The sequence below is a fragment of the Leptomonas pyrrhocoris genome (genome assembly GCF_001293395.1).
Source record: "Leptomonas pyrrhocoris isolate H10 chromosome Unknown, whole genome shotgun sequence".
In the NCBI taxonomy this organism is placed as follows: Eukaryota; Euglenozoa; class Kinetoplastea; order Trypanosomatida; family Trypanosomatidae; genus Leptomonas; species Leptomonas pyrrhocoris.
In genome coordinates this window covers 109083-135496 of record NW_015438364.1, presented here as the reverse complement: position 1 = coordinate 135496, position 26414 = coordinate 109083, and the positions used below count along the sequence as shown (strand labels likewise).

The 26414-nt window shown below is 58.7% G+C and overlaps 10 protein-coding genes across 20 annotated transcripts; all 10 read left to right on the top strand.

Moving 5' to 3' along the window:
* Nucleotides 1-1081: 1081 nt before the first annotated feature.
* ABB37_04602 (hypothetical protein) lies at nucleotides 1082-2389 on the top strand (the record flags this gene model as incomplete). Its single annotated transcript, XM_015802324.1, has 1 exon — nucleotides 1082-2389. One exon carries the CDS (start codon nucleotides 1082-1084, stop codon nucleotides 2387-2389), a length of 1308 nt encoding a protein of 435 aa, XP_015658768.1.
* Nucleotides 2390-2873: 484 nt separating this feature from the next.
* On the top strand, nucleotides 2874-4639 carry ABB37_04601 (hypothetical protein; the record flags this gene model as incomplete). 2 transcript variants are annotated; one of them, XM_015802323.1, is made up of 1 exon in its annotated part: nucleotides 2874-4639. In XM_015802323.1, the coding sequence occupies exon 1, from the start codon at nucleotides 3500-3502 to the stop codon at nucleotides 4637-4639; it is 1140 nt and encodes a 379-aa protein (XP_015658767.1). In that variant the 5' UTR covers nucleotides 2874-3499. The 2 variants fall into 2 exon arrangements, with proteins under 2 accessions (XP_015658767.1, XP_015658766.1); XM_015802322.1 differs by having other exon boundaries at nucleotides 2912-4639.
* Nucleotides 4640-5292: 653 nt separating this feature from the next.
* Nucleotides 5293-8582, top strand: ABB37_04600 (putative mitochondrial hypothetical protein; the record flags this gene model as incomplete). 5 transcript variants are annotated; one of them, XM_015802321.1, is made up of 1 exon in its annotated part: nucleotides 5293-8582. In XM_015802321.1, exon 1 carries the CDS (start codon nucleotides 6885-6887, stop codon nucleotides 8580-8582), a length of 1698 nt encoding a protein of 565 aa, XP_015658765.1. In that variant the 5' UTR covers nucleotides 5293-6884. The 5 variants fall into 5 exon arrangements, with proteins under 5 accessions (XP_015658765.1, XP_015658764.1, XP_015658763.1 ...); XM_015802320.1 differs by having other exon boundaries at nucleotides 6854-8582; XM_015802319.1 differs by having other exon boundaries at nucleotides 6856-8582.
* A 128-nt stretch (nucleotides 8583-8710) lies between these two features.
* Nucleotides 8711-9076, top strand: ABB37_04599 (hypothetical protein; the record flags this gene model as incomplete). The annotated part of the gene is made up of 1 exon (XM_015802316.1): nucleotides 8711-9076. One exon carries the CDS (start codon nucleotides 8711-8713, stop codon nucleotides 9074-9076), a length of 366 nt encoding a protein of 121 aa, XP_015658760.1.
* A 352-nt stretch (nucleotides 9077-9428) lies between these two features.
* Nucleotides 9429-10889, top strand: ABB37_04598 (hypothetical protein; the record flags this gene model as incomplete). Of its 3 annotated transcripts, none has more annotated exons than XM_015802315.1 (1): nucleotides 9429-10889. In XM_015802315.1, exon 1 carries the CDS (start codon nucleotides 9507-9509, stop codon nucleotides 10887-10889), a length of 1383 nt encoding a protein of 460 aa, XP_015658759.1. In that variant the 5' UTR covers nucleotides 9429-9506. The 3 variants fall into 3 exon arrangements, with proteins under 3 accessions (XP_015658759.1, XP_015658758.1, XP_015658757.1); XM_015802314.1 differs by having other exon boundaries at nucleotides 9434-10889; XM_015802313.1 differs by having other exon boundaries at nucleotides 9451-10889.
* Nucleotides 10890-11602: 713 nt separating this feature from the next.
* On the top strand, nucleotides 11603-13336 carry ABB37_04597 (hypothetical protein; the record flags this gene model as incomplete). 2 transcript variants are annotated; one of them, XM_015802312.1, is made up of 1 exon in its annotated part: nucleotides 11603-13336. In XM_015802312.1, the coding sequence occupies exon 1, from the start codon at nucleotides 11723-11725 to the stop codon at nucleotides 13334-13336; it is 1614 nt and encodes a 537-aa protein (XP_015658756.1). In that variant the 5' UTR covers nucleotides 11603-11722. The 2 variants fall into 2 exon arrangements, with proteins under 2 accessions (XP_015658756.1, XP_015658755.1); XM_015802311.1 differs by having other exon boundaries at nucleotides 11606-13336.
* A 698-nt stretch (nucleotides 13337-14034) lies between these two features.
* On the top strand, nucleotides 14035-14619 carry ABB37_04596 (hypothetical protein; the record flags this gene model as incomplete). The annotated part of the gene is made up of 1 exon (XM_015802310.1): nucleotides 14035-14619. The coding sequence occupies exon 1, from the start codon at nucleotides 14104-14106 to the stop codon at nucleotides 14617-14619; it is 516 nt and encodes a 171-aa protein (XP_015658754.1). The 5' UTR covers nucleotides 14035-14103.
* A 542-nt stretch (nucleotides 14620-15161) lies between these two features.
* Nucleotides 15162-15979, top strand: ABB37_04595 (putative Rna binding protein; the record flags this gene model as incomplete). The annotated part of the gene is made up of 1 exon (XM_015802309.1): nucleotides 15162-15979. The coding sequence occupies exon 1, from the start codon at nucleotides 15194-15196 to the stop codon at nucleotides 15977-15979; it is 786 nt and encodes a 261-aa protein (XP_015658753.1). The 5' UTR covers nucleotides 15162-15193.
* A 403-nt stretch (nucleotides 15980-16382) lies between these two features.
* Nucleotides 16383-19699, top strand: ABB37_04594 (hypothetical protein; the record flags this gene model as incomplete). 2 transcript variants are annotated; one of them, XM_015802308.1, is made up of 1 exon in its annotated part: nucleotides 16383-19699. In XM_015802308.1, the coding sequence occupies exon 1, from the start codon at nucleotides 16691-16693 to the stop codon at nucleotides 19697-19699; it is 3009 nt and encodes a 1002-aa protein (XP_015658752.1). In that variant the 5' UTR covers nucleotides 16383-16690. The 2 variants fall into 2 exon arrangements, with proteins under 2 accessions (XP_015658752.1, XP_015658751.1); XM_015802307.1 differs by having other exon boundaries at nucleotides 16389-19699.
* Nucleotides 19700-20246: 547 nt separating this feature from the next.
* Nucleotides 20247-25847, top strand: ABB37_04593 (protein kinase-like protein; the record flags this gene model as incomplete). 2 transcript variants are annotated; one of them, XM_015802306.1, is made up of 1 exon in its annotated part: nucleotides 20247-25847. In XM_015802306.1, the coding sequence occupies exon 1, from the start codon at nucleotides 20826-20828 to the stop codon at nucleotides 25845-25847; it is 5022 nt and encodes a 1673-aa protein (XP_015658750.1). In that variant the 5' UTR covers nucleotides 20247-20825. The 2 variants fall into 2 exon arrangements, with proteins under 2 accessions (XP_015658750.1, XP_015658749.1); XM_015802305.1 differs by having other exon boundaries at nucleotides 20507-25847.
* Between the last annotated feature and the right edge of the window lie 567 nt (nucleotides 25848-26414).

Here is a 26414-nt window from a genome sequence, read left to right as displayed (position 1 = left end):
TCCACTGCACGAAGGACAGAGAACACGCAGGATGGAGGGACCGACTGAGGAGTGGAACAGCGTTAGCCACTCAGGCGGTGTAGCGCGCGGCGCTTGCCAAAGTCTTGTTTCCGACTATCAGAGGAGAAACAAGGAAAACTTGCCCGCCTCAAAAAAGACCAAAAGTAAAACACGCGCTATTATTGATGTGCAGTTATCTCATATTTGAGCCCAACGTTTTCTCTTCCTGCTCCTCTTCCTCCGTTTTTCTTTCTAAACACATAGAGGGCACGTTGAATGGATGCTGCGTTCCCCAAACGGTTGAACCTGCTCACCACTATTGCTGATTCACACACTCTAAAGATTGAGAAGTGGGCGGAAGCGAACTGGCGAACCTTATCTGCTACCCACACAAACAAATATCAATATTAATAAGAACAACACTTGGTGGATAACATCGAGGTGTCACCTTGCAGCGATGCTGCCTGTGGTCACGCAGCAGGATCCGGGGCATCATTTACGGAGCAGATCCACCCTATCCCCACTACAGCAACTCCAACAGCAGCGAAGCGGGGCAGGTTCTTTTCAAGTGGCTGCCTCACAAGCTGCTGCCGCTGTCTGTCCGCCCTCTCTTGGCTTTGAAGAGTGCCGCTCAGTGCACGACCTGCTCATTTTTTTCTCTTCCGCGCATCTCCCCTCTTCCATTGTGCACGACCTGACATCTGAGGAGCAAAAGGCGACTGCGCAGTTGGCGACCTCGCGTGGTGTGTTTGTGCGGGGACACAGTGATGCGTCTCTGCGCCCGCCTTCGTCGTGGAACTCGAGTGAAAGGAGAGAAGTGCGCCAGGCTGTCGTCCGTCATCTTACAGACCTTCTGGTGAGGTCTCCCAAACGCTCCGGGACGGGCTCCTCGGCGCCTTCAATGGAAAGCTTTTTCCTCTTCCTTGTGGCAGGCGAACACGATGTGTTGAATGGCGTGCGACAGCGAGGGCAAGCTAAATTTGCGTCTGAGGTCTCTTCCCCACCCACCGCCGCCGCAGCAGCAGCATCAGAGCGCTTACAAGACGCACACCGAACGCAGGCGTCGGGTCGACGGAGCGCAATGGAGCGGGAGGCGTTCGCACTTCTCACCCGCTGCGCTGCGTGTCTTTCACTCCGTGGGCAACAGAGTCCCTCCCAGGCGATGGGCCCCTCTCGCCAAGGGGACACAACCCACAGTGGCGGCAGCCTCAGCACTCTGCACGGGTGCAGTACTTTTTCTCTTCTGCGCACGTCCGCCGGCCCACTCAGTTTAATCGGGCCTGCTGCACCGTATTGGTGCTCGACGGGGTGCGTCGGCCTCGATCGTGCGTTAGGCGGCGGTGGGTTCCGCAGCGGCTGGGTGACGGAGGTCTACGGGGAGGCGGGTGCCGGCAAAACACAGTTGGGGCTGCAGTGCCTGCTGCAACAGTCCGCCCACGACCTATGCAAGTCTGCCGCTGCGTTATGTCTCGCACACAATCCGCAGTTTGCAGCGTTGCGCCTTCTTCAGCAGCAACAGCAGCAGAACACACAGAGCACACAGGGAATGGTGCAGCGGTGCAACGAGGCGTTCCACGTGGAAAGCGTAAAAGCAGCGCGATGTGCGGTGGTGTACCTGGTCTCGGAGGAAGTACCCACCTCTCGCTTAGGCCCGCTGGCCGCCGCCGCGGTCCGTCGCGCCGTACGCGCAGTGCAGCTTCACCCGTTAATAACGTCGCTGCCCAGCGGGATCGTTGAGGCCGTGATGCGCAGCGTGCGCCAGACCTGTACCGATACGATGGTGCTCTCCTGCTTGCAGATACGTCACATCGCGTCGATGCAAGAGCTGCTGCGCCTTGTGGAGCCCCACGCTGCCGCCGCTCCTCCGCCGTCTTCACCTGGGGAGGGACGGAGCAGCTGCAGTTTGAGCGATGCGGTGCGGATGCTGAGCGGCTCGCTTGGTCGGGCGCTCATTGTGTTGGACTCCATTGCCGCGGCGGTGGTTGCGGGGCAGGCCGACATACACGGGATAGCACAGACAGACGCATCGGTGGCTGCTATCGCGACGCAGCTGCGATGTGCAGCCGCGCGGCACAACTGGTGCGTCGTCGGCATCAACCAAGTCCGTGCTACACGACACCACTCTACCGGTTCGTCGTGTACGCAGTTCAAGAGAACACGGTCGCCCACCTCGTCATCGTCGCTGTCTTCATCGGGGTTTTCCGCAGATGGGAGTCACACGGTGGTGCCGGCGCTGGGGCTTGCGTGGTCCAGCGCGTCTCAGTGTCGTGTGCACCTGCGCAAGTCGCTGTCGCTGGGCGTGCGTCAGCTCATCCTGCGCCAGTCCCCTGCGCATCCCCCTTCTCAGGCGAGTTACGTCATTACGCAAAATGGAATCGAAGATGCCTGATAATCGGCATGACAAAGCGGAGAGACCTCTTTCTGTAAACATGTTTTTTAGATCTTCCACCTCGACCGGTTGCGTCTGAGGTGCTTCCCGCTCCCGAAGCTCACCTTGCTTCTTCTGGCGAAGGTGGTAGATATCTATCCTCGGACGCCTTCCGCGCACACACACACCTCCCCTCGTATTAGAACTTCTGCTACATGCGACTACGTCTAAGGAAAAACAAGAACAACGAATAGTATTTATTGTGTTTACGTAGACAAAAAGGCAGCTTGATCCACCAATAGACGCACTCGCGGCTCTCAACGAGAGTTTCATATGCATGTGTGCTCTCTCTCTCTCTCTTGCTCTGTTGCCAAAGCTGTGTTTGACTTGCGCGTCTCTCCGCAAAAGTTCTTCTCTTCTTCTCTTCGTCTCCTCTTTTCTTCTTCGTCCTATCGGTTCTGTTTTGTTGTGGGCTCGAATACTGTTCGACACCGTCTTTCTGTTAGTGCGGCCTCCTTCCCTCTCGCTCCTCCTCCTTATCCAGTCCTCCGTGTGCCAGTGCGTGTTGAAGCCTTTCTTTGTAAATCGCTTCTTCTTCACTGCGGTCTCTCCCTTTCCTTCTCGAGCAGTTGGTTGATAGGAAAGAGAAAACGGACCTCTCTCTCTGTGAATTCACATCTGTGATACGCCCGACCTCTTCCGTGTGTGCGCTTCTGACGGTTCTCCTTCCCCGATCACTCCTGCTGTTCGCGTCGGTTCGCCCTTCCTCACCGCGCGCGGTTGTGGTATTCTCTTCTTTCCGTGCTTTGTTGATTCGCTCTCAGCCCTGTCCGTGGACCGTGTCGGTACTCGCACGCACGCGCGTCGATGTGCAAGCAAGTCCTGCTCCCTGCTTCTGCGCAGGCTTTTCTTTTCCCCTACGTTGCTCTGCTACGCCTACTCTAAAAGGAGCCATTTTTTCTTCTCGTTGCGGAGCGCTCTTCACCGCTGTCGGTGCCAGACAGATTGCGGCGACACAAGTAGCCACAAGTAGCCACCCAGACAGACACGATGCCGCATCGCCAATTTACACGAGTTTCACCTACTTTTTTTTTGTCCTTTTCCCCTTCGTGCATCTCCGAAACGTGAGACATGTCAGCGAGTAGGACGGTGGAGGCGCTTCTCACGCGCCTGCGCTCCCCGAAGAACGTGCGGTCGCCGCTGGTCTTCTGGACGGTGCTCGTCCTCGTCTTTATGGCCACCTTCATTATCTCCTCCTTCCCTCTCAGGCTTTACACCCCTACCGTCGGCTTCCAACTGAGGCAACACCGTCAGCTGCCAAAGCCGAGGCCAGTCTCACCGGTCGTCACGCCTGCCGGCAGCTCCGTTATCGAAGGCACGTACCATCGAGTGGTAGTAGTCGGCGACCTGCACGGCGATCTCGATCGTTTGCGCAGCGTACTGCGTGCGGCACAGGTTCTAGATGAAGTGACCGACAGCTGGCGAGACGGGTGCACCGACATTCTCGTCCAGCTCGGCGACGTCGTGGATCGCGGCCCGGATGCACCAGCACTTTTGCAGCTCCTGCACCGTCTGAGAACGGAGGCCGCCAAGGCAGGCGGACAGGTGGTCACGCTCTCCGGCCACCACGAGATGCTGGCGCTCATGGGCAGCACTAGCGACATACACCCGAGTCTGCTAGAGGGGTCGAGTGGCTCGCTGGGCTTTCGCCACCTCTACGGTGTGGGCGGCCGCTACGGGCGCATGCTTGTGGAGGACAACCTCGCTGCCGTCCTCATCGGTGATGTAGTGTACGTGCACGGCGGACTGACGGCGACCTACGCGGCCTACGGCATGGAACAGCTGAACAACGAGCTGTGGTATCAAGGGCTGATGGCGGCGAGCCTGTCGAAGCACGTTTTTCACTCCCCTGACAGTCCGCTGCGAGACCGCAGCATCGTGGCGGCGGCGATGCAGAGCAACTGCGGCCCCCTCGACGAAGCCCTACGTGCCCTGTCAAAGAAGGAGGGCATCACGGTGGGTGCGATGGTGGTGGGCCACTCTGTCATGGAGAAGGGCAAGGTGGGTAGTTGGTGCAACGGCCGTCTGGTGAGCGCGGATGTCGGCCTGAGCCGCTACATCGAAGGCGGCGGCTACGAGGCGTACGTGACCGTCGATCCCTACGTAGCTCCGGAGAAGGGGAAGAGGGCGCGCAAGACCGTGTCCACGGCCTCACGCATTCACGCTCACTACCCTCTGGGCAGTGGTGTCCGTGTGCCATCGAATACCTAGAAACTGACAGACAACGACCCGGCTTTGTAACCTCCCCGTTAAAAACAAGAAAAAAAGACTAACAACCCGTGAGAAGAGGGAAAAGAGAGGAGTGATGCGCACCGCCAAGCGAGCACGCACACATCTCCTTCTCTCATTCCACCCTCCATCATCTTTTTTTTCTTTGGTACGCACGAATCTCAAGAGATTCTTCATTCGCTCCTTTTACGTGCATCGGACAAACCCAGGCGATGTGGGCGGGCCAACAGGAATTCTTTTTTTCCCCGTATTAATAGTTAAGTATTTGGTGGTGTTTCAGAAGAGCGAGAGGGTTACTTCGTGATGCTTTTGAATTCAATATCGTATATGCACATTTCATTGAGAAAAAGGAAAAGTAGGAAAACGAACAGTATGGAGGAAACAAGCGGTGACCTTTTCCAAGGCGGGAATGCGCGCTTATCCACTTTGATGTTCTCCCTTTGCTACCTATTCTGTTCTGAGAGCTTGCGAGGGGAATAGAAGGAACGGAAAAAAGAAAGAAGATATGGTCAGCGGATGGGATCGGCGATCTCAGTCATTTGGGAAATGCATGATACTCTCCTTTACTTCTATCGCCTGTTGGTCGTGACTCTTCTGTTTCTGTGGGTTTTGCATCCTGGGTATATTGTCCGCCAGTGTGAAGTCTCCGGCCTTCCAAAAATTCCACCCGCCCGCCCCCGGTCCCTACCACGGCAGGGACCCATGGGATCTCTGGAAGGATCCTTGAGTTGGGTAATGTTTCCTATGCACTTCGTAATGCGATGATATCTTTGAGATTTGGCCGGGGCCAGGGAAAAAGCGAAAACATTGAATAAACTTGAGGGCATTATCAGAGGGTGACTGATAAGCGAAGGAGGGTGAGGTTCCTAGAAGGCAGTGGTGGATTAGGACTCGCGAGTTACGCATTACACAAATGTCGTGACATTTCTTCCACTCTTGACTTCCCAACCTTCCTATTCCCCTTTTTTGCTTTCTTTTCTGTTTGTTGATTAATAAACCTTTTTTGTTCCTGTTTGGAATCTCCCCCTCTTTTCCTTCCGCAGCGACCAACGTGCGCCAATTAGTCCATCCGCGTTGGCTTCACCGCCTTTCTATGGGCTTTTTATGTTTTCGCTGACGAGGAAATGCAGCGATGCGTGCGGAGAAGTACCCCAGACAAAATTAAACCAAGACGAATTGCTTATTATTATTATTATTATTACGGGGTGTCCTTTTTCTTTTATAGCTTTTCCATTGACTCTTTTTGTTCTTCTTTGTTTTCTTTCGCAAAAGGGAAAAAAAAATATGAAGAGAGCGAACGACGGACAAAGCGCACCCAGCTGAGCGTTGATGGCGCGCAACAGCGTAGATGCCTTGTTATATGGCTGTCTCTCTATACCTATAAGCACTCCCGCATGTATTTCCTATTAATTTTTCCCCTTTGATTTATAACCTTCTGCTGCATTCCATTGGCACTGAGCCTTTTTGTGTTGATGTGTTCGACATGGAAGCGTTAACTTGCGTGTTTTTTTCCCCCAAGAAGCGTACCAGCACCAGTTTCCTTTGATTGTGTCGCACAAGCGTGTGGTACGCTGCTGACGGGGGTAATAGGAAGAGGATCTTCGCTAACGTGCGAAGAGTAGACACAGAGTGCGTGAAGAGGAATGCGCCACGGTATGTGCTGTTGCCCGTGAGGATGACCTACATATATTTATCTACTGTCGTTCGCTTGGAGGCGCGAATTGTATATATAAAGCCCTCCAGCGAAAAGAGGAGGCGAATAAAAGCCCAAAGCAAGACGAAACGGAACGCGGCCATCCTTGTGTAAGATAAATAAAAGAAGAGAAAAATGTTGTTTTTGTAAACTGGCACGTTCCCGCACGTCAGGACATCTTTTGGCGACACTGCCTCTTTTTATGGAGGAGCGTATTTCCCATCGATGACGACACACAAGATGAAGCAGACCGTGCAGCGTTATTGCGTCTGCAAATGGGCATGACAAGGAGTTGGTTGCCAGGCCGCCGAGGTGGATGCAATAACCCCCCCTCTTACTTTGGTAGGCGTTGCGAGCAACCAAAGCGTTTCATTCCAGCGGTCGTCGTTCTCGATGAGCTCGTAATGATTTTTCTTTTCTTGTTGTTGGTGTTCAATTTGACTTGTGCGGCTCTCTCTCACTCCTTTTGCTTTCTGGTCTTCTCTCCTCTTCTTCATCTTCGAGAGAACAGTATAGTGCTTTAAGGAAAGAGCCATGCAGCTCAGCCAGAACGTGGCTCGCACGACGGTGCCGTCGTACTATCACATCCGCACCAACCTTCCGCAGCGCAAACCGCAGAACCAGTGGGAGGGCGTGTACTACTTCAGCGGTATAACGAAGCGTCAGCAACACGTCGTGCTGCTGCAGCGCAAGCGCGAACGGGAGCAGGTTCTCCGCCAGTACAATCAGCGCGTGGCGTCCCTGCGGAGCCAATACGCACAGCAGCAGCAGACCCCTCTCACGAACCTCGCCGCGCGTGTGAACTTGTCGATGGACCTGGCCAGCTGCGGATTGCATACCGAGGCTTCCGCTTGCGTCGATGCGATGCATCAGGCCAGGGAGCTCCGCGTGATGGACTACGTGAACCTCCTACGTGCGCTCAAAGCGAGTGAGATGGGCACTTGCGTGCTGCACAGCGAGGCGGGCTGCGATCCGGCACTCACGTTTAAGCTGCTCGGCGATCAGGCTGGGGAGGAGCGCGCGGCGGAGGCGTATCGGTGGTACGATATGGCAATGACCGCGTTGGCGCGTGAATGCGGGACTGGGGTGCGGGTGGAGACTACGCCGGCCGCCTCGCAGCTGACAAACGCGCTGATGGAGGCTCTCCTGACGTGCGGCTACGTGCACGTGAGGGCGATTCCCGACGCGGTGTACGACCGAATGGGAGCCCGCGGCATTAACCCGACGATGTCCACCTACGACAACGTGCTGTTGGCGCTGTCGCTGACGGGGAACGTGACGGAGGCCGAAGACGTCTTCCGCTTCGTGCGGCATCGTCATGGTGAGCACATGACCATTCACAGCTACAACGCGCTGCTGCTGGGCAACCGCGAGGCGAAGCTGTTCGACCGCTGCGACGGGCTGTGGCAGGAGCTGGTGGACCGCCGCTGGCCCCGTGCGAGCCCGCTGACCTCCGAACTGTACCTCCGCGGCGTCGTTGACCACTCCTACGCCCCCAACTCGGAGGGCCTGCAGCGTTTCGGCAACGTGCACGCACTGGAGAAGAAGAAGATCCCCATTGTGCTCGCGCAGATGGATGAGCTCGGTATCCCGCGCACGCACCTCTCCAGCCCGCTGCGCGACGAGGTCGAGGACGCACTGCGGAAGTTCTCCATTTACCGCGGCAAGTTCTACGAGTGGGGCCGCGCCGTCAAGCAGTTCGACTTCATCGAGTTCCGCCGCCGCCACGGCTGGATGTACGACCTCCACGCCATGAAGAACACCACAAAGATTCTGCCCCCGGTGCGCGATCCAAGTCAGCCGGACAGCACGATGGCGGCGGCCGCCACAACCGAACTGCCCGCCTTCTTCTCGGAGCGACACCCGTGGGAGCGGCCGGCGCTGGAGTCCATCTTGTCCGTTTCAGCGGAGCGCGAACGGCTTGACGACGTGCGGGCAGGCGACATCTACTACGACGACACGAAGAGCCTGCACGAGCGCAGCAGCACGTGGATGAACGAGGTACCCGAGACGCGGTACGACCAGCTCTACGGCGTGAATCACCCGGACGTAGCGAAGATCGGCATCCGCGCGCACCTGGATGTGGAGTACACGAACCGGACGGAGGTGATGGAGCGGGATGCGGCGCTGGTGCGGAAGTCGATGCGCCGCGGCCGCCGTCTGCGCCACCGCGTGGAGGTGTCCCGCACGCACCGCAACGAGGGCTCACTGACCGCGAGGGACAAGAAGTGAACGGGCGCAGATGGGAGAGAAGTGTGGCGGCTGGGTGGGGGCTTCGTTGTGAAGAAAAGGAAAGATGCCTTCACGTCTTGTGTGGTGCGAACGGAAGGGGAAGGGGGGAGGGGTTCGGTTGAAAGAAAATGGTACTCCTGGTGGACAGAAGCAATGGTGGGAGCAGAATGCCCTCACCTACGCACGCATCTCCTTTCTGTGCCTTTGCCGTGCGCAGCGCCAAAGTGACGATCAGCTGTCGCGCTTTTGTTTTTGTCGGCTGTGCGTTTCTTCTCAGTTGGGCCTGGCTTACGCTTTTTACACATCTTCGACTACTAAGACACAAACACACACACAATCCCCCTCCCCCTAATCCAAAGCAGACACGAAGAAACAAGCAAACGCAGCGGAGGAGCACCGTACGACTTGAATGCGACAACGTGTACGTGTCTTCGATAACCGCAGCGCACAAAGGAGTTTATCAATCGGCGGAAGGGAGTGCTTCTCTCGAATGAACGCAGACATCAGTTTTCTACCTCACTCCGCTTACGCAGACGTGCGGGTAGAATTGTGTCTCACGTCTCCGTTGCATCTCCACGCACACAGCCTGCGATGGTGTACTCCGTCGCTGAGGACGTGGCGGACGACTTCAGGATGAGGAGGGCGGCGGGGGACGCCAGCGTCGCGGGTAGGGGAGCTGAAATGTGGCAATGAATGAGGTGGCATCCGAAGAAGAAGAAACCCCTCACGAGAGGTGGCAGAGCTTCTGTTGGTGGTATCGGATCCATTTCATGCGATCTCTTCACAACAAAAGGGTGCTTCTCTCTTTGTACCACTTTCAATTTTTAAAAATATTCTTTTATGGGAGCGAAGCTGCATTGCACACCTAGTTAATTCCACACTAATTTTTTTTCTTAGGCTCCTTTCTCTTTCCGTCTCGTCATCATGGGACGTAATAAGCCGCGCTCCAAGGCCGTAGACGTCACGAAGAGTCTCCTGCAGCCAACCAGCGTCACCGACCACATTGCGGTGCAGATCAACCCCAATTTTGTCATTCAAGTAGCAGAGGAAGACCTCAGCCCCACGCAGGGCAGCGAGGCCGCCTTCGCCCTCCGCCGGGAAGGCAAGCTAGACACCACGATGAAGCTGTGCCTCAACTGGCGACAGGGCAACTGCCACAACCACGCCGCCTGCTCCTTCGCCCACGTTGTGCGGTACTTCGGCGTCACAGGCGATCTACCAAGCCCGGTCACGACGGGCCGGACCGGGGCATTCAGCAGCACGGTGGGGGGAGGAACGTATAGCAGCGTGGCAGGAGGCAGCTCCACTGGGCGCAGTGGTGCAGCCGGTTCGGCAGCGGCCGCTTCGGCCACGTCGTGGTCTCAGAAGCTAGCCCCACCGTCGTACTCGGCTACGGCGAGTAGAGGTGCGACGACGTCGCGGGCAGACGATCGGAAAGCGGCTCCGCAAGCGGCTGCCGCCACCGCCACCTCAAAGGCAACGACAGAGACCAAGCCAGGCACTCCACCTGCGCCACAAGCAGCAGTGCCAGGCGTAGCAACGGAGCCCGTCGCAGACAGCGCGGCGTCGACCCGCTCCGCTGCGACGACGTCCGGGGAGTCGGTCGGCGCAGCGAGGGAAATGGCCATCGCCCCTCCGACACCCGCGTCCCTCGTGCGGCCGGCTCTTGCTCCCCCTGCTGTTGCCGCTGCTTCATTAGCGCCAACTCCGCCAGCGGTGTTGTCTGCAGAAGGGCTCCGCCTCATCTTGGGGTCCCTGTCCGCCACCGCCGCAGGACTGCCGGCTGGTGGGGAGGACGAGGAGGCGACGGCAGCGCCTTCTTCTTCGGCTCTGCCGCCTCGGGAATTTCTGTCAAAACTGGAGGCCGCGGCGGGAGACACGCCAGCTGCAGAGTGGCAGCAGCACCAGCAGTCGGTGAACACGGTGGATGAGATTCTGGACATGCTGGGCAAGCTAATCATCGGCGAAGCCTTCGACAGCTCGAGAGATATGGCGGCACTTTATCAGTTGTGCGGGCGGGCCTGCCGGAAGGAGGTGTTGCGCAGGGTGCATTCGCAGGCGCAAAGCGACGCTATCCACGGACATGAAGCTGCGTTTGGGGCGCCGTTGGCGCAGATGGCGGCGCAAGGGCGGCTCTTCTCCACGGCTCCCATCGTCATGCCCTCCGCGACGAGTAGCATTGGTCAGCTCGGTGGCGCGGGCATCTCGTTGGGCGGCGCCCACGATAACGAGGTGGACGACGGCGACCTGCTGGTGCCTGGGCTGTCCTATCAGCATCTAATGAATATGTTTGGTCCTGAAGAGTAGCCGTGCTGAGTGCGTGTGGCGTTGCTGCGCCTGCGTTGGTATCTATGTGTGCGCACGTTTGCTGACGGCGGGTGCCGATTTGTTTCTTGTTTTTTTTTTCTCTGGTTGTGCGGCGTGCGTAAAGCACTCGGGTTTACTCCTTTCTGTGGATTTCTTCTTCCAGCATGCTCTTTTTGTTTTTGTTGGAGGGCCGCCGGTGTACAGCCGCTGTGAGCCGCAGAGGAGCGAAGAGCAGAGAAGGGTCACAGGCTGGAAAGGTAGAAAGGACAGCGAGTCAGTTGCTTCACTGCATGTTATTGTTATATATATTTAAGGTTGCGGTCAAAGGAGCTCGTGAAAGAGAAAAACAGAACCGTTGATGTTGGAAAGCGAAACGCTCTGTTCTCTTTTTCTTTTTATGCTGTTGTTGAGAATTTTAGCCCCTTCGTTCGACGCAGAGTCAGCGTCAGCGGTGCTACATCGCATCCTTTCCTTTCGTGTCTGTGTGCATCTGTAGCGCCTCCTCGTCGTTGCCTGCCCAACAAAAACGTTGAAGCTCTCCGGTTGTACTCGTGGGGAGACTCCGTTTTTATTCGCCATCAATGCGCGTCTTTCTATTCGACCGTCCAACGTCCGCAGAAGTATTCCCTTGCTCAATCGGCGCGCTTCTCTGCGGGCCGCCTTTCCTTTTCCTCTTTCTCGCCCTCCCTCTTTGTTGCGAGTTGCCGGGCGCAGCAGCCAATCGACGTTGACTTGAAAGGCCGCTGTAGCACAGCCGTTGCACTCGTGACTGCGTTGTTGGTTCTTTTCTTTTGACTTAGAGTTTTCCCGAGGACACGTCACTGGTGTGCGAGATGATTTCTTTTCTCGTTAGCAAGTGCGGTGCGGAGGCGTCGGAGCTGCCGCAGCTGGTAACGCTTCATCGCCTTTTGCAGGAGGACGAAAGGGAAGGCGCGGCGGGGGCATCCACTGCAGCGAAACCTGTTGTGCAGGACTACGCTGACAAGAGCACCCCCCACGTCGTGCGGAGCTCACTGGCGCATGCAGACAACTCGATGCTCGGCTTTTTACTCGACAGATGTGCTACGGTCGAGGAGCAGTCGCAGTGCCCGCGACTGCAGCAGATGCGCGGTTGGCTGCTGCAGGAGGAGGAGAGTGCGAAGCGTGAGAACGCGGACGCGGTGCACGAACCAAATGTGCCGGCCGCCGCCACCAGGACTGGATGGGACGGCACGGGTTCCGCGAAGCAGCGGGAGGGCACCGGCATCACCCCCACCCCCACTCACGAACGTATCTTTCATCGACACCACGAGAACACGACAACGGATAGAACACCGCCGTTGAGTCCCGCCGCAGTCACAGCCGCCGAAGGCGCTCCTCCGGCTCCTGCGATGGCAGTCATTCCCGTACCGATTCTGCCCGGTGTAGGAGATTGGAAAGGCACCATCACGGTCCTCGCACCCCCTCCCTCACCGCAGACGTCGCAGCCCGCACGTCAGCCTTCGAAGGAGGGAGAGGCAGCATCTGTTTCCGTCACCGAACCTGCCGAGGGCGCAAGGAAAGGTAGCGATACGGCTGTTACGGAGACACCTGTGCCCTTTTCCAAGAACGAGATTCTTGCCGCAGGTAAGAAGACGCCGAAGCACGACAAGGAACAGCGCAGCGGGCCCGCTGATGCCCCTCCTTCTGGAGGTGCAGCGTCTTCTTCGACGTCGCCGCCACCACACCCCACCTTATCCGCGTACGCCGGCCGCATGCCCCGCCCTGCGAGCGAGGCCCTGGCGGTCCGCAACAGCGCCACGGTGCGGCTCCTCTCCGGTCGCGGCGTGCGGATGTCTCCCTCCAACCTTTCCTCTCCCATCCCACCGGCGTCACGTCCGATGTCCGGCTTTGCGCGGCGCTTCATGGCGGACCTGTATGAGCGCGTCAGCACCCCAAAGACGGGGGTGACCGCGCCCCTCTCGCCGGGATCTGCAACGGGCCACGCGACGGGCAGCGGTGTGCGAGCGGCACGAGAGCACAATCCAGCGCACGGGCAGCTGCAGCAGCAACGGCAGCAGCAACGGCAGCAGACGCCGTCCACCTCGCTCGCGGCCACCAGAGCAGAGGCGTGGCACGCGGGGGCAGCGGCGGGCGTACGCGGTGCCACTGCCTCCCGCACCGGGACTGTGGTGGCTCCACCGTCGCGCTTTACTCCGGTGCGTCCGGCGGGTCGACGCGCCTCGGACTCCGAGCCGCGACCACGTCGGAACTCTCTCCATCGCCCTGCAGGGGTCGTGGGCTGCCCTCCGTCTGTTGTGCTCCCTGGTGTGGGCGCTGCGGCCCGACCGGTGCGGCCGCCCAGCTCGGCGGCTTATGGCCAGCACGTCGGCACCACTTCTGGCTGTGCGGATCCGGTTGGGCTGATGGTGGTGGGCGCGCACATTCACCTGCCCTCTGCGCCGCTATCCCGTTCACGATATTTGTGATGGTTGGGCGGAGGACGATAGGAGAGAAGAAAACCTTTCTTGGTGCTTGCGTGTGCGTCATACCCACGCCCCCCGCCGTAGCCCCAGCACTTGCTCTGTTTCTGACTGCGTGGGCGAAGGCCAGCGAGTTCTCATCATCTGTTATTTCTTTTGCCTTCTCAAATCTAGGCATTTGCAGGGGCAGGACGGCGCGTATCCCCTTCTGCTCCGTGGAGTTGCAAAAATCTGAATGGATGCGTGGGGTTCCATCCATGCGGTTTCGTGCAGCAGTGTTTAATAGAGACATCAGCCAACAAACCAACAACAGAAGAGAACAACAATGGAAAAACAACAACATTCAATCCGCGAATGAGTCTGTGATGGTGCGCAGCGAGCAGAGCTCCGCAACATTGATGTTTTTCAGCGCCGCGCTCGTTCAGCGAACTCCGTCTGCTTCCCTCTTCTTCAGTCGCCGCATCCGAAAAAGCTGTGGTTCTTTGTTCCTACTTGCTCCCAGCCCTTGGAAGCAGCAAACACACAAAGCAAAAGGTTCGCAGTTGTCTCTGTCTGGACGTGCGAGGCAGCCAAAGCGAAAGAGTATGCAACCTCTTGATCTCCGACATTCATGTCTGAAGCGCATCTCTCGTAAAACAAACACACACACACTCCGCCCCTTCTCTTTTGAACTTCACGCGGAACTCTCTGCGTCACCTTTCACAGCAGCGACGGCCAAAATAGAATCTAATAATAACAGCAGAACTTTTTTTTTTTTCTGAGGAGCCCCATTCATGGTGGAGGAAAGCTACATAGATGGCCACCTCGGCCCGGTGTTTGATTACGCCGAGCCGCTGTCGCTGCCCATCGTCGCCCGCATTCTCCACGAGAAGCGCATCGGAGCCGAGGAGACCGACAAGTCGAAGGGCGTCCTCATTCAATCGTGCTGCGAGGCGGTGGACATTTTGCAGGAGGACTGCGCCCCGGAGAGTGTGGTGAACACCCTGCAGTCGCGACGGCTGCGCGTCCGCGCGGATGGAGGCCACTCCGCCAATGCTCACCTGGCAGACTTGTCGGTGGATGAGAACGGTTACGCCATCATGCCGGCGGAGGGAACTGCCGGCGCTTCTGCTGCTGCTGCTGCTGTCGCATCGGTGACCTCGCGTGCGGAGCGCATGAAGCCGTTTGAGGTGATTGCCTTGACGACGCTGCGGCCCACCTCGACGAGGGAGGCGGTAGAGCTGATTCCGTCTCTGTACCGCTTCGAGGATGCGGAGCTCGATGACGTGCTGGGGCTCATATCGTACTAACGCGCGTACGCATCGAGGCGGCTATTTTTTGGAGGGTAGTGCATAATGCTGCCTCGCTGGTGTTTTCTCCTTTACGCGCTTGGCGTCTGTTTGCTCTTGTCACCACAGGCTTTCGTCTGCGCTTTAAAGAGTCTGATAATGATGTTTGCTACCGGGCTTCAGCACCGCTCCACCGGGAGATTTAGTGTCTTTCCCTATTAAAACAAAGGAATAATAAGAGGAAAGGAATGGGACGAGGAATGGTCGTCTTCCAATGATACTTCTGTTCCGGATGGTACTGCGAGTAATAAAGGACACCCAAAGCGATTCGAGTCTTGCGCCTACGGCGCCTGTTCTCTCTATGTTTGTGTATATAATATGCGCGTCAATTCCATGGCATCAAGCGCTGCCTTTCTCTCCCGAAGGGCGCCCCAAACGTATCTTTGCCACTATTGGAATCAACGAACACTCAACAAAAGCTTTCGTTTCTCCTTGTTCTTGTCGTTACCTTCTCCTTCATGTGTGACACAATTCCCTCCATCTCATACGCTACGACCGCATCAGGAATGCGGATTAGAAAGAGGAACAAGATACCATGACTACATTTAAGCGCGAAGACCTGCGCCGCGTGAGCTTCAGCAACCTCGACGAACACTGTGACGAGGACATCATCTACGAGCTGTGTCTGCAATTCGGACCTATCCGCAACATTAGCTGGCCCACTGAAGTCAACCTCACAGGCGTGCCACAACGTGCCTCTCGCTGCTACGTCGACTACTACAACGCAGAGGACGCTAAATACTGCTATGAAGCACTCTACCGTGCACGTGTGAAGCTGTACAACAAAGAGCTGCGTGTTTATCACGCGAGTGTCGACGTCGAGGCGCCGGGCGGTGCCCCCCGCAGCGGCCCAGGCGCGCACGCAGTTGTGGGCCTGCACGAGGTTGGCGCGAAGGTAGTCGTGCGCAACGTCGATTACCGCGTTACAGAGTTTGACGTCACGCGCTTCTTCGAGAGCTTCGGCGCCTTCGCTGCCCCACCGCGCATGCTGCGCGACTCCGTCGGCAACTTCCGCGGCACCGTCGTGCTGTCGTACAAGACCTTCGAGGCGAGTGATCGCGTTATACGCGACATGGATCAGAAGACGTTCCGCGACCGCATTATTGCGGTGCACTACGCGCAGATGGAGGACGGCAGCGGGCGGCTGCACGGCACCAAGGAGGAGCGGGCAAATGCGGTGCTAATACGCGAGGAGGAACGGCGGTATCGCGAGACGGTGGCGAAGGAGATGGCCCACATACGGCAGGAGAAGCAGCAGAGTCGAGTGCAGGATGCTTCTTGGGCGGAGAAGGTGAACGTGTATAACCGCCCTCGCCGGTAAGAGGCCCGCAAGTTTGTTTTTGTTGTTGTTGACCTTTCTTCCGCCTTTGCTGTGCTTTTGCGTTTTACGTGTTGCAGCGACCGACCTCACGGAGGTCGCAAACGAGTATCTGAGGAAAACTGCATCTCTGCCGTTTCGATGGCCCCTCACTCCGCTTCCACACCCCCTCGTGATGACAAGCGACGAAGGCTTCACTGTCCGCGTGAAGTAGAAGTTGTGTTGCGAACGGCTTTAGAAGAAGAGAAGAAAAACTTGCAAACACTTAGTAATGGGCCAAATGATCCAACAGAATAAGAAGAATAGTAGTATCATGAATGGCTACGCCGCTTCACTGCACAGGAAGCGTTACTCTTATTCTCCGACATCTGCGCGTGCTATCTTTTCCGCTCTTTTCTTCTTCCCAGTTTAAGCGTCGGGCGATACGCAGCACGCACCGTGCCTCCGTCCGCACGAAGAGACCATTCCTTGGCAGAGTTCTTCTTGTGCCTCTGTTCATAAAACATAGTTGAAGGGAGGCGGTCTCGATAGCGCGACGCCAAAGAGGAGAGAGTGCGCCTCATTGCCTCGGCTCAAAGATCTGAGAGAGCCTCGCGCCTGGGTAACACCCCCCTCCCCCTCCCCCAACACATATAGACGTGGCTCAGCACTACACTTTCTAGTTTTCTTCATCTTTTTGTTGTTTTCGTACGTTTCTTATACCCGTTAGACGCCATGCAACGTCGCGCCTCTGGTCGGTCCCCGCACGGCGGCACGGAGGAGCAGTTGCAGCGTGCTCTCCAGGAAAACGCGCAGCTCAAGTCGCAGAGGAGTGAGATGGAGGCGAAACTAACTAAAGTGCAGACGCAGTTTCGTCGGCTCACAGCGGATTGGCCGCGGGTGCGGGAGGGACCGAATGCGAGCGAAGCCCCCTCCTCGATGCACGGCGGCACAACCCTACCGCGGCAGGCATCACCATCTTCATCATCGGTTGCGCGTCCGCACTCCGCCGGCGCAGGTGCGACGATGGCTTCTGCTGCTGCCGCGGCGGCGGCCGGCCCACCTTCGTCCACCGCTCGTAATGTGCTGCCGTCTCTGCACCCGAATCAGCGCGGCATCACCTCCCGCGCTCCCTCGACCGCCGCGACGCCGTTGAAGAGGCCGTCGGTGACGGGCAGTCACGCTGGCGGCCCCAGCTCCGTCGGTGGGTCGGCGCTTGCTGCAGCCGGTGCGCCGCGCGGTGTGAACGAGGCGGAGTTCGCCGCGTGCAAGGCTGCCTTAGCCCACGCACAGCTCGAGGTCCAGCAACTTCGCTCCGCAGCGGCGCAGGCACAGGGGACGAGCCCGCTTGGCGGTGCAGCCGTCCCCGACGCCGCCACCACAGCGGCACTTGCGGCCGCGCAGCAGGAGGCGAACACCCTGCGGGCACAGTTGCAGCAGGTGCGCGAGGAGCTGAATAAGTCTCTCTTCGTCCAGCAGCAACTCCAGGCGCAGACAGGCAAATCTATGGAAGGCTTACAGCAGCAGATGCAGGACAGCAACATGGCCCAGCAGCAACTCGAGGCGCAGTACCGCTCTTCCGTGGACGCCCTCACGCGCGAGAAACAAGAGCTGGCGCTGAAGCTGCGTCTGATGGAGGTGGACAAGCAGGCATTTGAATCTGCCGCCGCGGCAGCCACTCGCAGCGGCAATCCAGACCCGGCCGACGTGAGCGCCGTGCAGGGCGAGCTGCACCGCAGAGCAAGTGAGGTGACGCTCTTGAACAGTCGTTTGCAGTACGCGCAGGGGCAAGTGGAAACGCTGAAGGGGGAGTGCGGGCGCCTGGTCGAGGAGCTAAAGCAGGCCTCCACCGCACACGGCGACACGAAGAAGGCGCTCTTCGCCTTGGAGCACGAGGCGGCGGCGCTGCGGGCGAAGTCCTCCACGTTGAGCGACGTAGAGACCGCCCTGCAGAAGAAGAACGAAGAAAACATCCACCTCGAAGCGGAGCTGATGAAGCTCGTCGGGTCACTGCAGTCGTGCAACCGCGAAACAGAAGCGGCGGTGCGACTCGAGTTTCAGTCACGCCTGGCAGAGGTCCAAGAGATGCGGGACACGGCGGAGCGAGAGCGGCGAGAGACGGAGCGCAAGCTGCTGAACAGCCAACACGACCTCGCCGAGCTGCGCCGCACCCTGGAGAGCGTGCAGGAGGATTTGCAGCTCTACAGAGGCCAGGTTGCAAAGGTGGAGAAGGAGAAGAGCGTTCTGTCGGCGCAGATCGCATTTGCGGGCCACAGCGCTGCCGCCGCGGCTGCTGCCACGGGTGTCGATCTAACCGACGAAGACTTCCATCGGGCTCTGGCGGTGGCAGCCATGAAGAAGCGCGCAGGAAACTCGCGCTCAATGCTGGATGCCGTGCTGCGCTCCTCACACGCTGAGAACAAAGACAAAAGCCGCGCAGCTGGAGCAGACGATACTGCCACCAACGGCGCGAGTACGGCCGAAGGGGCGACGGAGGCAACGAACGCGCTGGACCTCTACGAGGCCCTGAACTGGGACGATGACTGGGAGTTGGGGCAACTGCGGGAGGCTCTCGCCACGGCCGCGCTGGATCTCGAATTGGCGGAGACACGGTGCCAGCAAATGAAGGAGCAGGTGAATCAGTATCGCAGCTCCTTGCATGAGATGAGCGAGGAGCGGGACACGCTGCTCGAGGAAGGCATTGCGCTGCGTGGACGTGTCACACACGTGCAGACCATTTTTGCGAAGCAGCAGTTGCAGGCCTACCGCACCGCGGCGGCGACCGGTCGTGATCACGACGGCCTTATCGCCTTCTCTATTCGAGGTCTGCAGAGTCAGGAAGAGGCGATGTGTCGCGCGTTGGGCATCGGCGATCTGCATTCCCCCGTGCCCTTCTTCTTCACGTTGGATGGCTTATCAGACTACGAGACGATGGTGGGTCCCACCCTTTATGCGTTAGATGATGTGGTGGACGTGCGCTTTCAATACGATGACCTTGCGAAGGATGCCGTCACGCTGGCCGCGCTTGAGCACACCACCTTTGTCTTCCAGTTACACTCCACCAACGGGGCGGGCTCACGGCTGGTGGCGATGGCGGAGCTGCCCGGCATGGCCTTGCTGGCTGCCCGGGAGCTGTCGATGGAGGAGTCGCTGACGCTGCTAGACGGCAACGGCGAGAGCGTCGGCTCCATACTTGTAGAGTTCTGCTGCTCTCACCTGGTGCTGCCGGTGCTGCTGGGGGCACCGCTGTCGGACCCCGCGGCGACTTCCGCCACGCTGTCGACGGCAGCGATCAAATCCGCCATGGTCGCCCTGCGCACCGTGCGCTTTCTGCGTGTGCAGGTCTTCTACGCAGAGGGCCTGGCTGGCTCCGCCGCGGACAACACCCTGCCGCAACCCTACGTTTTTTACACCGCCGCGTCCCCCTTGGGTGGTTTGAGCTGCGTGCGCGACACCGTTGTGCGGCCCGGCAACAAAGCCTTCACAACCAACCCGAAGTTTGACGTCGCGCCGGTGGACCACCGCGTCCTCGTCGATCCCGCGCTGATTCGCTTTATCGCCTTTGGCGCCGTCAGCTTTGTCGTTTTTGATGAACGGGCGAGGGAGGTGCAGGCGAATTTGGGCATCGTCGAGGTGGCCCTGCGTCCTCTGCTCGAGTCTCCTTTTGCCACCATCACGACTACCCAGTCGTTGCACCCGCAAGGCACGCTGAGTCTCGGCATTTCGTGGGTGTCGGGGCCCTGAAGGTCTGTGCGCAGCGTCTTGAACGTTTCTTCTGTTGCTGCTGGAAAGAGGGGGCGAGAGAGGAGTGCGGCGGATGTGCTGGTTTTTACTGATAGAGGTTGTGAGGCCACCCGGTGGTTTTACTCGTTAGGCTGCCGCTTTGCCCGTTGCATGCTAATAGTTCAAAAAGTAAAGAGAATTGAATGCGTGTGTTCTTTTATTGGTGCTTGGGTGTGTTGACGTGCTGGCCGATGAAGCGATGGCACAGGCACGCGGAGAAGGTCGAAGTGAAGTGCAATTTTGGCCGTATCTTCTTCTTCAATGCCTCCGCCAACGAACACTGAATTTCTGATCGACGATGTTCGCCAAAGGCGGCTGCCTCAACGCTTGCTGTGAGGTACACATTTTTTTCCCCTTTTCTGCTCGGACGAGTCATGATGAATGCATTCGGCCCTGCAGCAGGTGCGTTCGACAGCGTCGTGGCCCCCCTCTCCCCCTCTCCCCCTCCTTACCCACTTCCCCCCATTCACTTCTCCGTTTCTCTGCAATCACCACGGCGTAACGCACAGCTTAAATAAAAAGCGAACGGTGTGCACACAACTCTTGGAAGCGAAACAGCAGAAAAGCAAAAACCAAATAAGATCGTCGATTGACCCGGTGCTGTTGCGGCCTACAGAGTCTTTGGCGACGCGCTACTTTCGTTGCGGTGAGAGAGTCATCAAGACGTCTATCAAAGCACAGGCACACGTACCCACTCACTCACACAGAGAGAGAGAGTTCAGCGACCCCGAATTGCTCCTCTTCCACCCCCCCCCCCTCCACCAAATAGGACTTAAGCAAAAAGAAGATACCTTCGAAGAGCGCCTCGCCCAACACCCGTTGCATGTACAACAACATCAAAAAGCAAACAAACGAGCAACAGTATTGTGAATCAAACATTTTAACAGCATCATTCCCGCCTCATTCCCCCCGATTGTGGCACGCCAAGTCTGTGATCGCTACCAGAAAAAAAAAGGTCGATTGGGTTGGGCGACACACACGCCTCCACAAAACACACCTACAAGTGCTATCTTTCTCCGGGTTTTTTCTTTAACGTTTCCTTCAGAATCCGAGAAGAGGAAGTTAAAGGCAGCCCGTGTAGGTCGCCATGCTCAACGCTTCAACCGAAGTGCACCCCTCGGTGTCGCCGCGGTGCGGTATTGCTTGCGCCAACGTGGACGCCACCTCCTCCGAGGGGAGCGCCGCCTTGTCAACGCTCGGCTGTGAGGCGACGTGTGCGAATGCGTTGAGTGCCTCGGCGGTGCGTGGGACGACCTGGCGTGACGTCGCGTCCGTCGCGCCATCTCACCTCCTGCTTTCGACTTCCAGCTCCATGATGGCAGGCGATCCCGGCCTGACAGCGGAGATGACGCGCACGGAGACACAGATAGGGCCGTCGTTAAGCTGCGATGAGACTCAACTCGCCACGGCGGCCATCAACTCCTCGGCGCAGCACGCGGTGCTAGCGAAGGGCATCAACAGATTCCACGAGCTTGTGACGCATCTGCCGTCCCTGACCACTACCGCTGCCTCGGTGTTCGTCAACGCGACCGCCGACTCCCGCAGCAGCAAAGAGGAGCAACCGTCGTCGCTCAAGTCCACGATTAGGCCGCAGCTTTCCTACATAACGACTGCGGCGGTGGGCGGGGGTGTTGGCGCCTCTCCAAGTAGCCGCAACGCAACGCCGCTATTAGCGGCGCAACTTCCGGCCAGCACGGTGCCCACGCACTGTGACCGCATGCTGTTGATGTGTCCACAGACAGAACAGTGCGTGAACGACGTGCCGGCAACCTTGCTGCACCGCCGCGTGTGTGCGACCGCCGACCCACTGAAAGCGGGCGCGGCCAAGAGTGAGTTGGCGCGGCTGCAGCGCAGCGGGTCGGGGTGTTTCTTTACTGCGGCGCGCCGGCGAGAGAGGGAGCTGGGCAGTGCGGACGGCGCGCGGGCGGGCGTGGGAAGAGACGACGACAGCAGACTCTCCACGGCCTCGCTTCGCCTGCCCAATTCCGTCTCTTCCCCCTTCTCCCCTCCATCCTTAGCATTCCAAGCGAACGTGTGGGTCACGGCAAGGGATTCGGAACGTACAGACACCAACAGCTCTACTTTGCAGGCACGGGAAGCTTTTCAGCTGTATCTCGACCACACGCGCAGGACCGTATTGAGCACAGAGGCGAGCGCAGCGGATCGGGCCAAGGCGTTCGATGAGCTGACGACACACTCAAGGGAGCTATTCGACTTGCTCGACGAGATATACACCTCCTTCGACGGCCCGGATCGGCGGAACTACTCCATGTTGAAGGTGTTGCCCTTTGATGAAGCGTTTGCGTCCTGCTCTAGTCTGGAGCCGCTCGTGCGTCCAGGGGCAGGCGCGGCAGCGGCAACCGCTGCGACGACCTCCGCAAGCAGCGATGATGAGATGCGCAACGCCCCGATTGAGCCGCTGTCGCTCACCGCTCGCACCTACGCCGCCCACCTCCCTCCGTTAGGCACCAATGCGACGACACTGCGGCTCCTGGACGGCTTCGAGCGTGTCCGTCGCAGCAGCTTTAACAGCTGCAGCGACACCAGCGTAGCGTACCTCGACGTGGTGAACAACTACTTTGTCCTGAAGCTCCTTGGCGTAGGCGCGACGGGGCGGGTGTACCTGACAGTGGATCGCAACACGAACAGATACTACGCCATGAAGACGGTGCCGAAGCGCACGCGACGCACCGCTGCTCACCTGCTCACCCTCCGTCCACACTCCTGTTCGTCGGAGCCGAGCGTGTTGAGGCCGGCGGTGCCGATGTCTTCGCTTCCAGACAACGGCGTAAAGCTTCCGCCGAGGTACACCACGGGCGGGAGCGCAGCCGACGCGGTGGCAGCCCCGATCGCTTCCGCCAACGGCACCTCCTCCTGCTCGATCGTCCGCACAACCTTTCTCCCTTCGACCGCGGAGCACAGCGGCAAGCAGCAGATGAGCAGTGCGAACGCACCGGACCTGCAAGAGGCCGACATGGAGGGCTTCTCTCGCTCCGCTAGCCACACCAGCAACCTCGTGATCCCGTACACGGAGAGCATCGTCGGCGGCGAGTCACCGTCGTCATCGATGGCGGACGGCACTTCACACAACATGATTTCTGCAGTCGTGGTGGATGGAGGTCTCTCGTGGCCTGCCGAGGTGCGGCCGTCGATTCCCTTTGCATCACAAGGCGCTGATCCGCTGCACTTGGCGGCGAACAACGGCGGTGGCAGCTGCAGCATTCCAACCACCCGCCCTTCAATTGTTTCCTCCCCTCTTCACGAGGCTGTTCCCGCTGCACCGCGGAGGAAGGACACGTCTGTTACACCGGCAGAGGGTGCGCTGTCAGCGGTGGAGCGTGAAATACGAGTCATGCGGCGGGTGCAGAATCATCAGCACGTCGTGCAGTTGAAGGAGGTCATCGACGACGACGACGAGGACTGCGCGCACATGATCATGACGTACGCCGCGAGCGGTCCGCTGACGACGGCGCACAGCTTCGATCCGGCCTTCGGCGGCGCGCCGTGCGACGTGGTGCGTCCTTTTACGCGCTGCGCCCGCCTCCTATGGCAGCTCGCCGACGCCCTCATCTACGTGCACCGCCACCACATCGTGCACAACGACGTGAAGCCGGACAACGTCCTCCTGACCGACTCGGACAGCGTGTTGTTGACCGACTTTGGCGAGAGTGTGCTGGTCCCGAAGCGCGTGCAGTCGGCCACGGGTGCGCGGCGGCAGCGGCAGCACTCGCCTCGCGCAGATGACCTCAACGCGTCCGTCGCGGTGCCGCACAACCGCTGGAAGTTGTCTCGCACGTCTGCGGACAGCTTTCTGGGTGGTGGCGGTGGCGGCGGCGACTTCAATGAGCAGTCTGTCTCGTACCGCACGCATGGCGGCTGTAGCCCTGGCTTCAGTGGAAACCTGGCCCGCGTTTCGCAGGTAATGGCGACGGAGAATTCTTTCCAACCGGACTCGTCAATGTTTCTCGCCGTCGGCGTCGATGGTGACGGCCGGTTAAACGATGGCCGGATTATGGCTGGTTCGCCAGCCTTCGCGGCGCCGGAGCTGATCGACAACAGCACCTGCAGCTACAGCTCCGACACGTGGTCGTTTGGTGTGGTGATGTACGCCGTCGTCTTCGGCCGCTTACCTTTTGCAGGGCCGTCCATCAGCGACACCTTTGGCGAGATCCTCCACGGGGCCTTGACCTTTCCTCCACTGGATAAGATGCCGCAGAGCGCGGAGTTGACCGAGGCGGCGTACGAGCAGTGGGTGATGCTTTGCTCGCGGCTGCTCGTGCGGGAGCCGCAGCGTCGCCCCTCCCTCCACACCATTCTGCGCCACCCATTTTTTCGGTCCATGGTGCCCCTTCCCTCGACACCGCAGAGCTCGATCATGGAGGCGTTGCCGAACCGCCGGCGCTCGATGCTGAGTGCGCGACGGCTATCCGCGGACGACCCCAACAGTCGCCTGCGATCTGCGCAGAGTCGTCGCGGCATGCAACTCGGTCCGCACATGGACGATTTGTCACCCATCTCTCGCACCGTCCGCTCCTCGCCGCGGTCCGTGAACAACGAGTTGCTGTCCCCAGTCGGCTTGTCGAGCGCGTTTCCGCTGCATAAGGCCACGGTGCCGGAGAAGAGCGACACCCGCACCGCCCACGCGCCGTCTAACCCCACGCCACCGTCTTCTTCTTTCGCCAAGAAGCTCTCCATTCCGACCCCACCGCGCATGAACTCCACCGCGCTCGCGCGCGTGCCGGCGCCACCGGCAACCCAAACAGCGAAGGACCCCGGCCCACCCAGCAAACGCAGCTTCTTCTCAGCCAAACAGGAAGACGACGCACCCACCGCGACGGATCCAAACATCATCGCACAGGTGTCGTCGCTCATGAACTCGAAAGGCACCGACACGCAGCTGCCCCGCCGTTTGTCGTACAACGATGGCTCCTCCGCAGCCCTCCCCGCCCAACCACAGCGCCTTCTCGAGACGCCGGCGATGTATCGCCAGTCTGCTGATCTCGCGGGCAGCGGTCGCACGGTCAGCCCGCGCGAAAAATCGTTCTTTCCCGACTCCAACGGTGTGTGCAACGGCTTCCGCCGTGCCCCGTCCGGGCAGACGCCGGTGAGTGCGACGCTGATGATGGACTGCACGGCGGTGCCGTCCACGACGCCGGCACTCGGCGTGGCATCTCCGTCGGATGCCGCCACCGTCGCACAGGTGACAGAGAAGGAGGAGATGCGCCGACTTGGTCTCGCCCTCCGCGACGCTGGTGTGACCCCTGCCACGTCTCGTGTGCTGCCGCACCCCGACAAAGCTCAGAGGGACAGCGGTGGCAGTGGTGGCGACGGCAACAGAGGCGTGAACTCGCCTACAACTGCCGCCGCCACCCCCAGTCAGCTGCATCCGGAGGGCACCAGCGCAGACGCCGAGTCAGGCGATCGCATCGTTCACGAAGTCAGCGTCAGCGGCGCCACTCGCAGGCCATCAGATGACCAGGGTCGATCCAGCAGCTTTGACGACGCCCTCAGTCGGCAAGACGCGACCAGCGATTACTACTCCTACTGGAACGACTCGGATGAGATCCAGGTGAGCAGCAGCAGTAGCTGCAGCAGCTGCATCAGCGAGGAGGCGGCGGCGACGGAGGTGGCCGCGCCAGTATCGCAGAGGGCGACAGAGTGCAACTTCAACCCACACTTGCCCCTTGGCCCACTAACCACACGCGCTCCTGTGAGACGGTGCGTGGCGTCGGCGAAACAGCGGATGGTGGTGCCGGTGCTGTCGAGCCACGAAGAAGTGCAGGGGCGACCGAAGCAATGCAGTCCCTCGATGGTGAGCATAGTGGAGGTGAAGAGCATGACCGCCGAAGAGAGGCGTCTAGGTGATCCTCGACTATCGCGAGAGCACGGGAGGTCCACAGCAGGAGCGTCCGAAAGCAGCAAGAAGACCCTTCGACTTGTGGCGGATGCGAAGCGGGATTCATCGAAAAGCCCCTCGACGTGCTCGGTGCCGAGCGGCGACAAGCAGCACAGCAACTCTTTATCAATTCCGGAGGCATCAGCGGAGGAAGTAAGGACGAGACGGACACCGACGCCAACGTTGTGGTCACAGCTCAAACACAACCATTGAAGGCGTGATGCACTGTATGTTTTTTTTTTAATATTTGGAGAGCTTTTCTACTATCATTTTATTGTTACTATTGTTGCTACGAGTACCTTTCTTTGTTCTACCTCTCGTAGTGTTGCATGTATTCATGTATTGCGTCTGTATAGTGGTCACCAAGTACTTGATGGCGGCACATGGTAGGCTCACTTATATATAATCTTCGTTTGTTTTATTGTTGTGTTACCATGAAATGGTTGACAGAGAGCATCACAAAAGTCGCTCGAGAGTCGCGTCGGTTCACCCGCCTGCATCGAAGTACCGTTCATTTCTTCGGTTCTTGGCGTCAGGTTTACGGCGTTGGAATGTGAGGGATGCGAACCGGGCGAAAGAAAGCACGCCTCTCTGTTGCCAGATCATTTTTGCTTTTATTTGCCTTTGAGGACACGGTTACCTTCCCCGTCCGTTTGCTCATTGAATGTCCTATTCTTTCGTCTCGTCTCATCGATGCGTTCTATATTTCGAATAGCTCTCTCTCTCTATAATATTATATATATATATATATATATATATACGCTACCGGTTCGTCTTTCT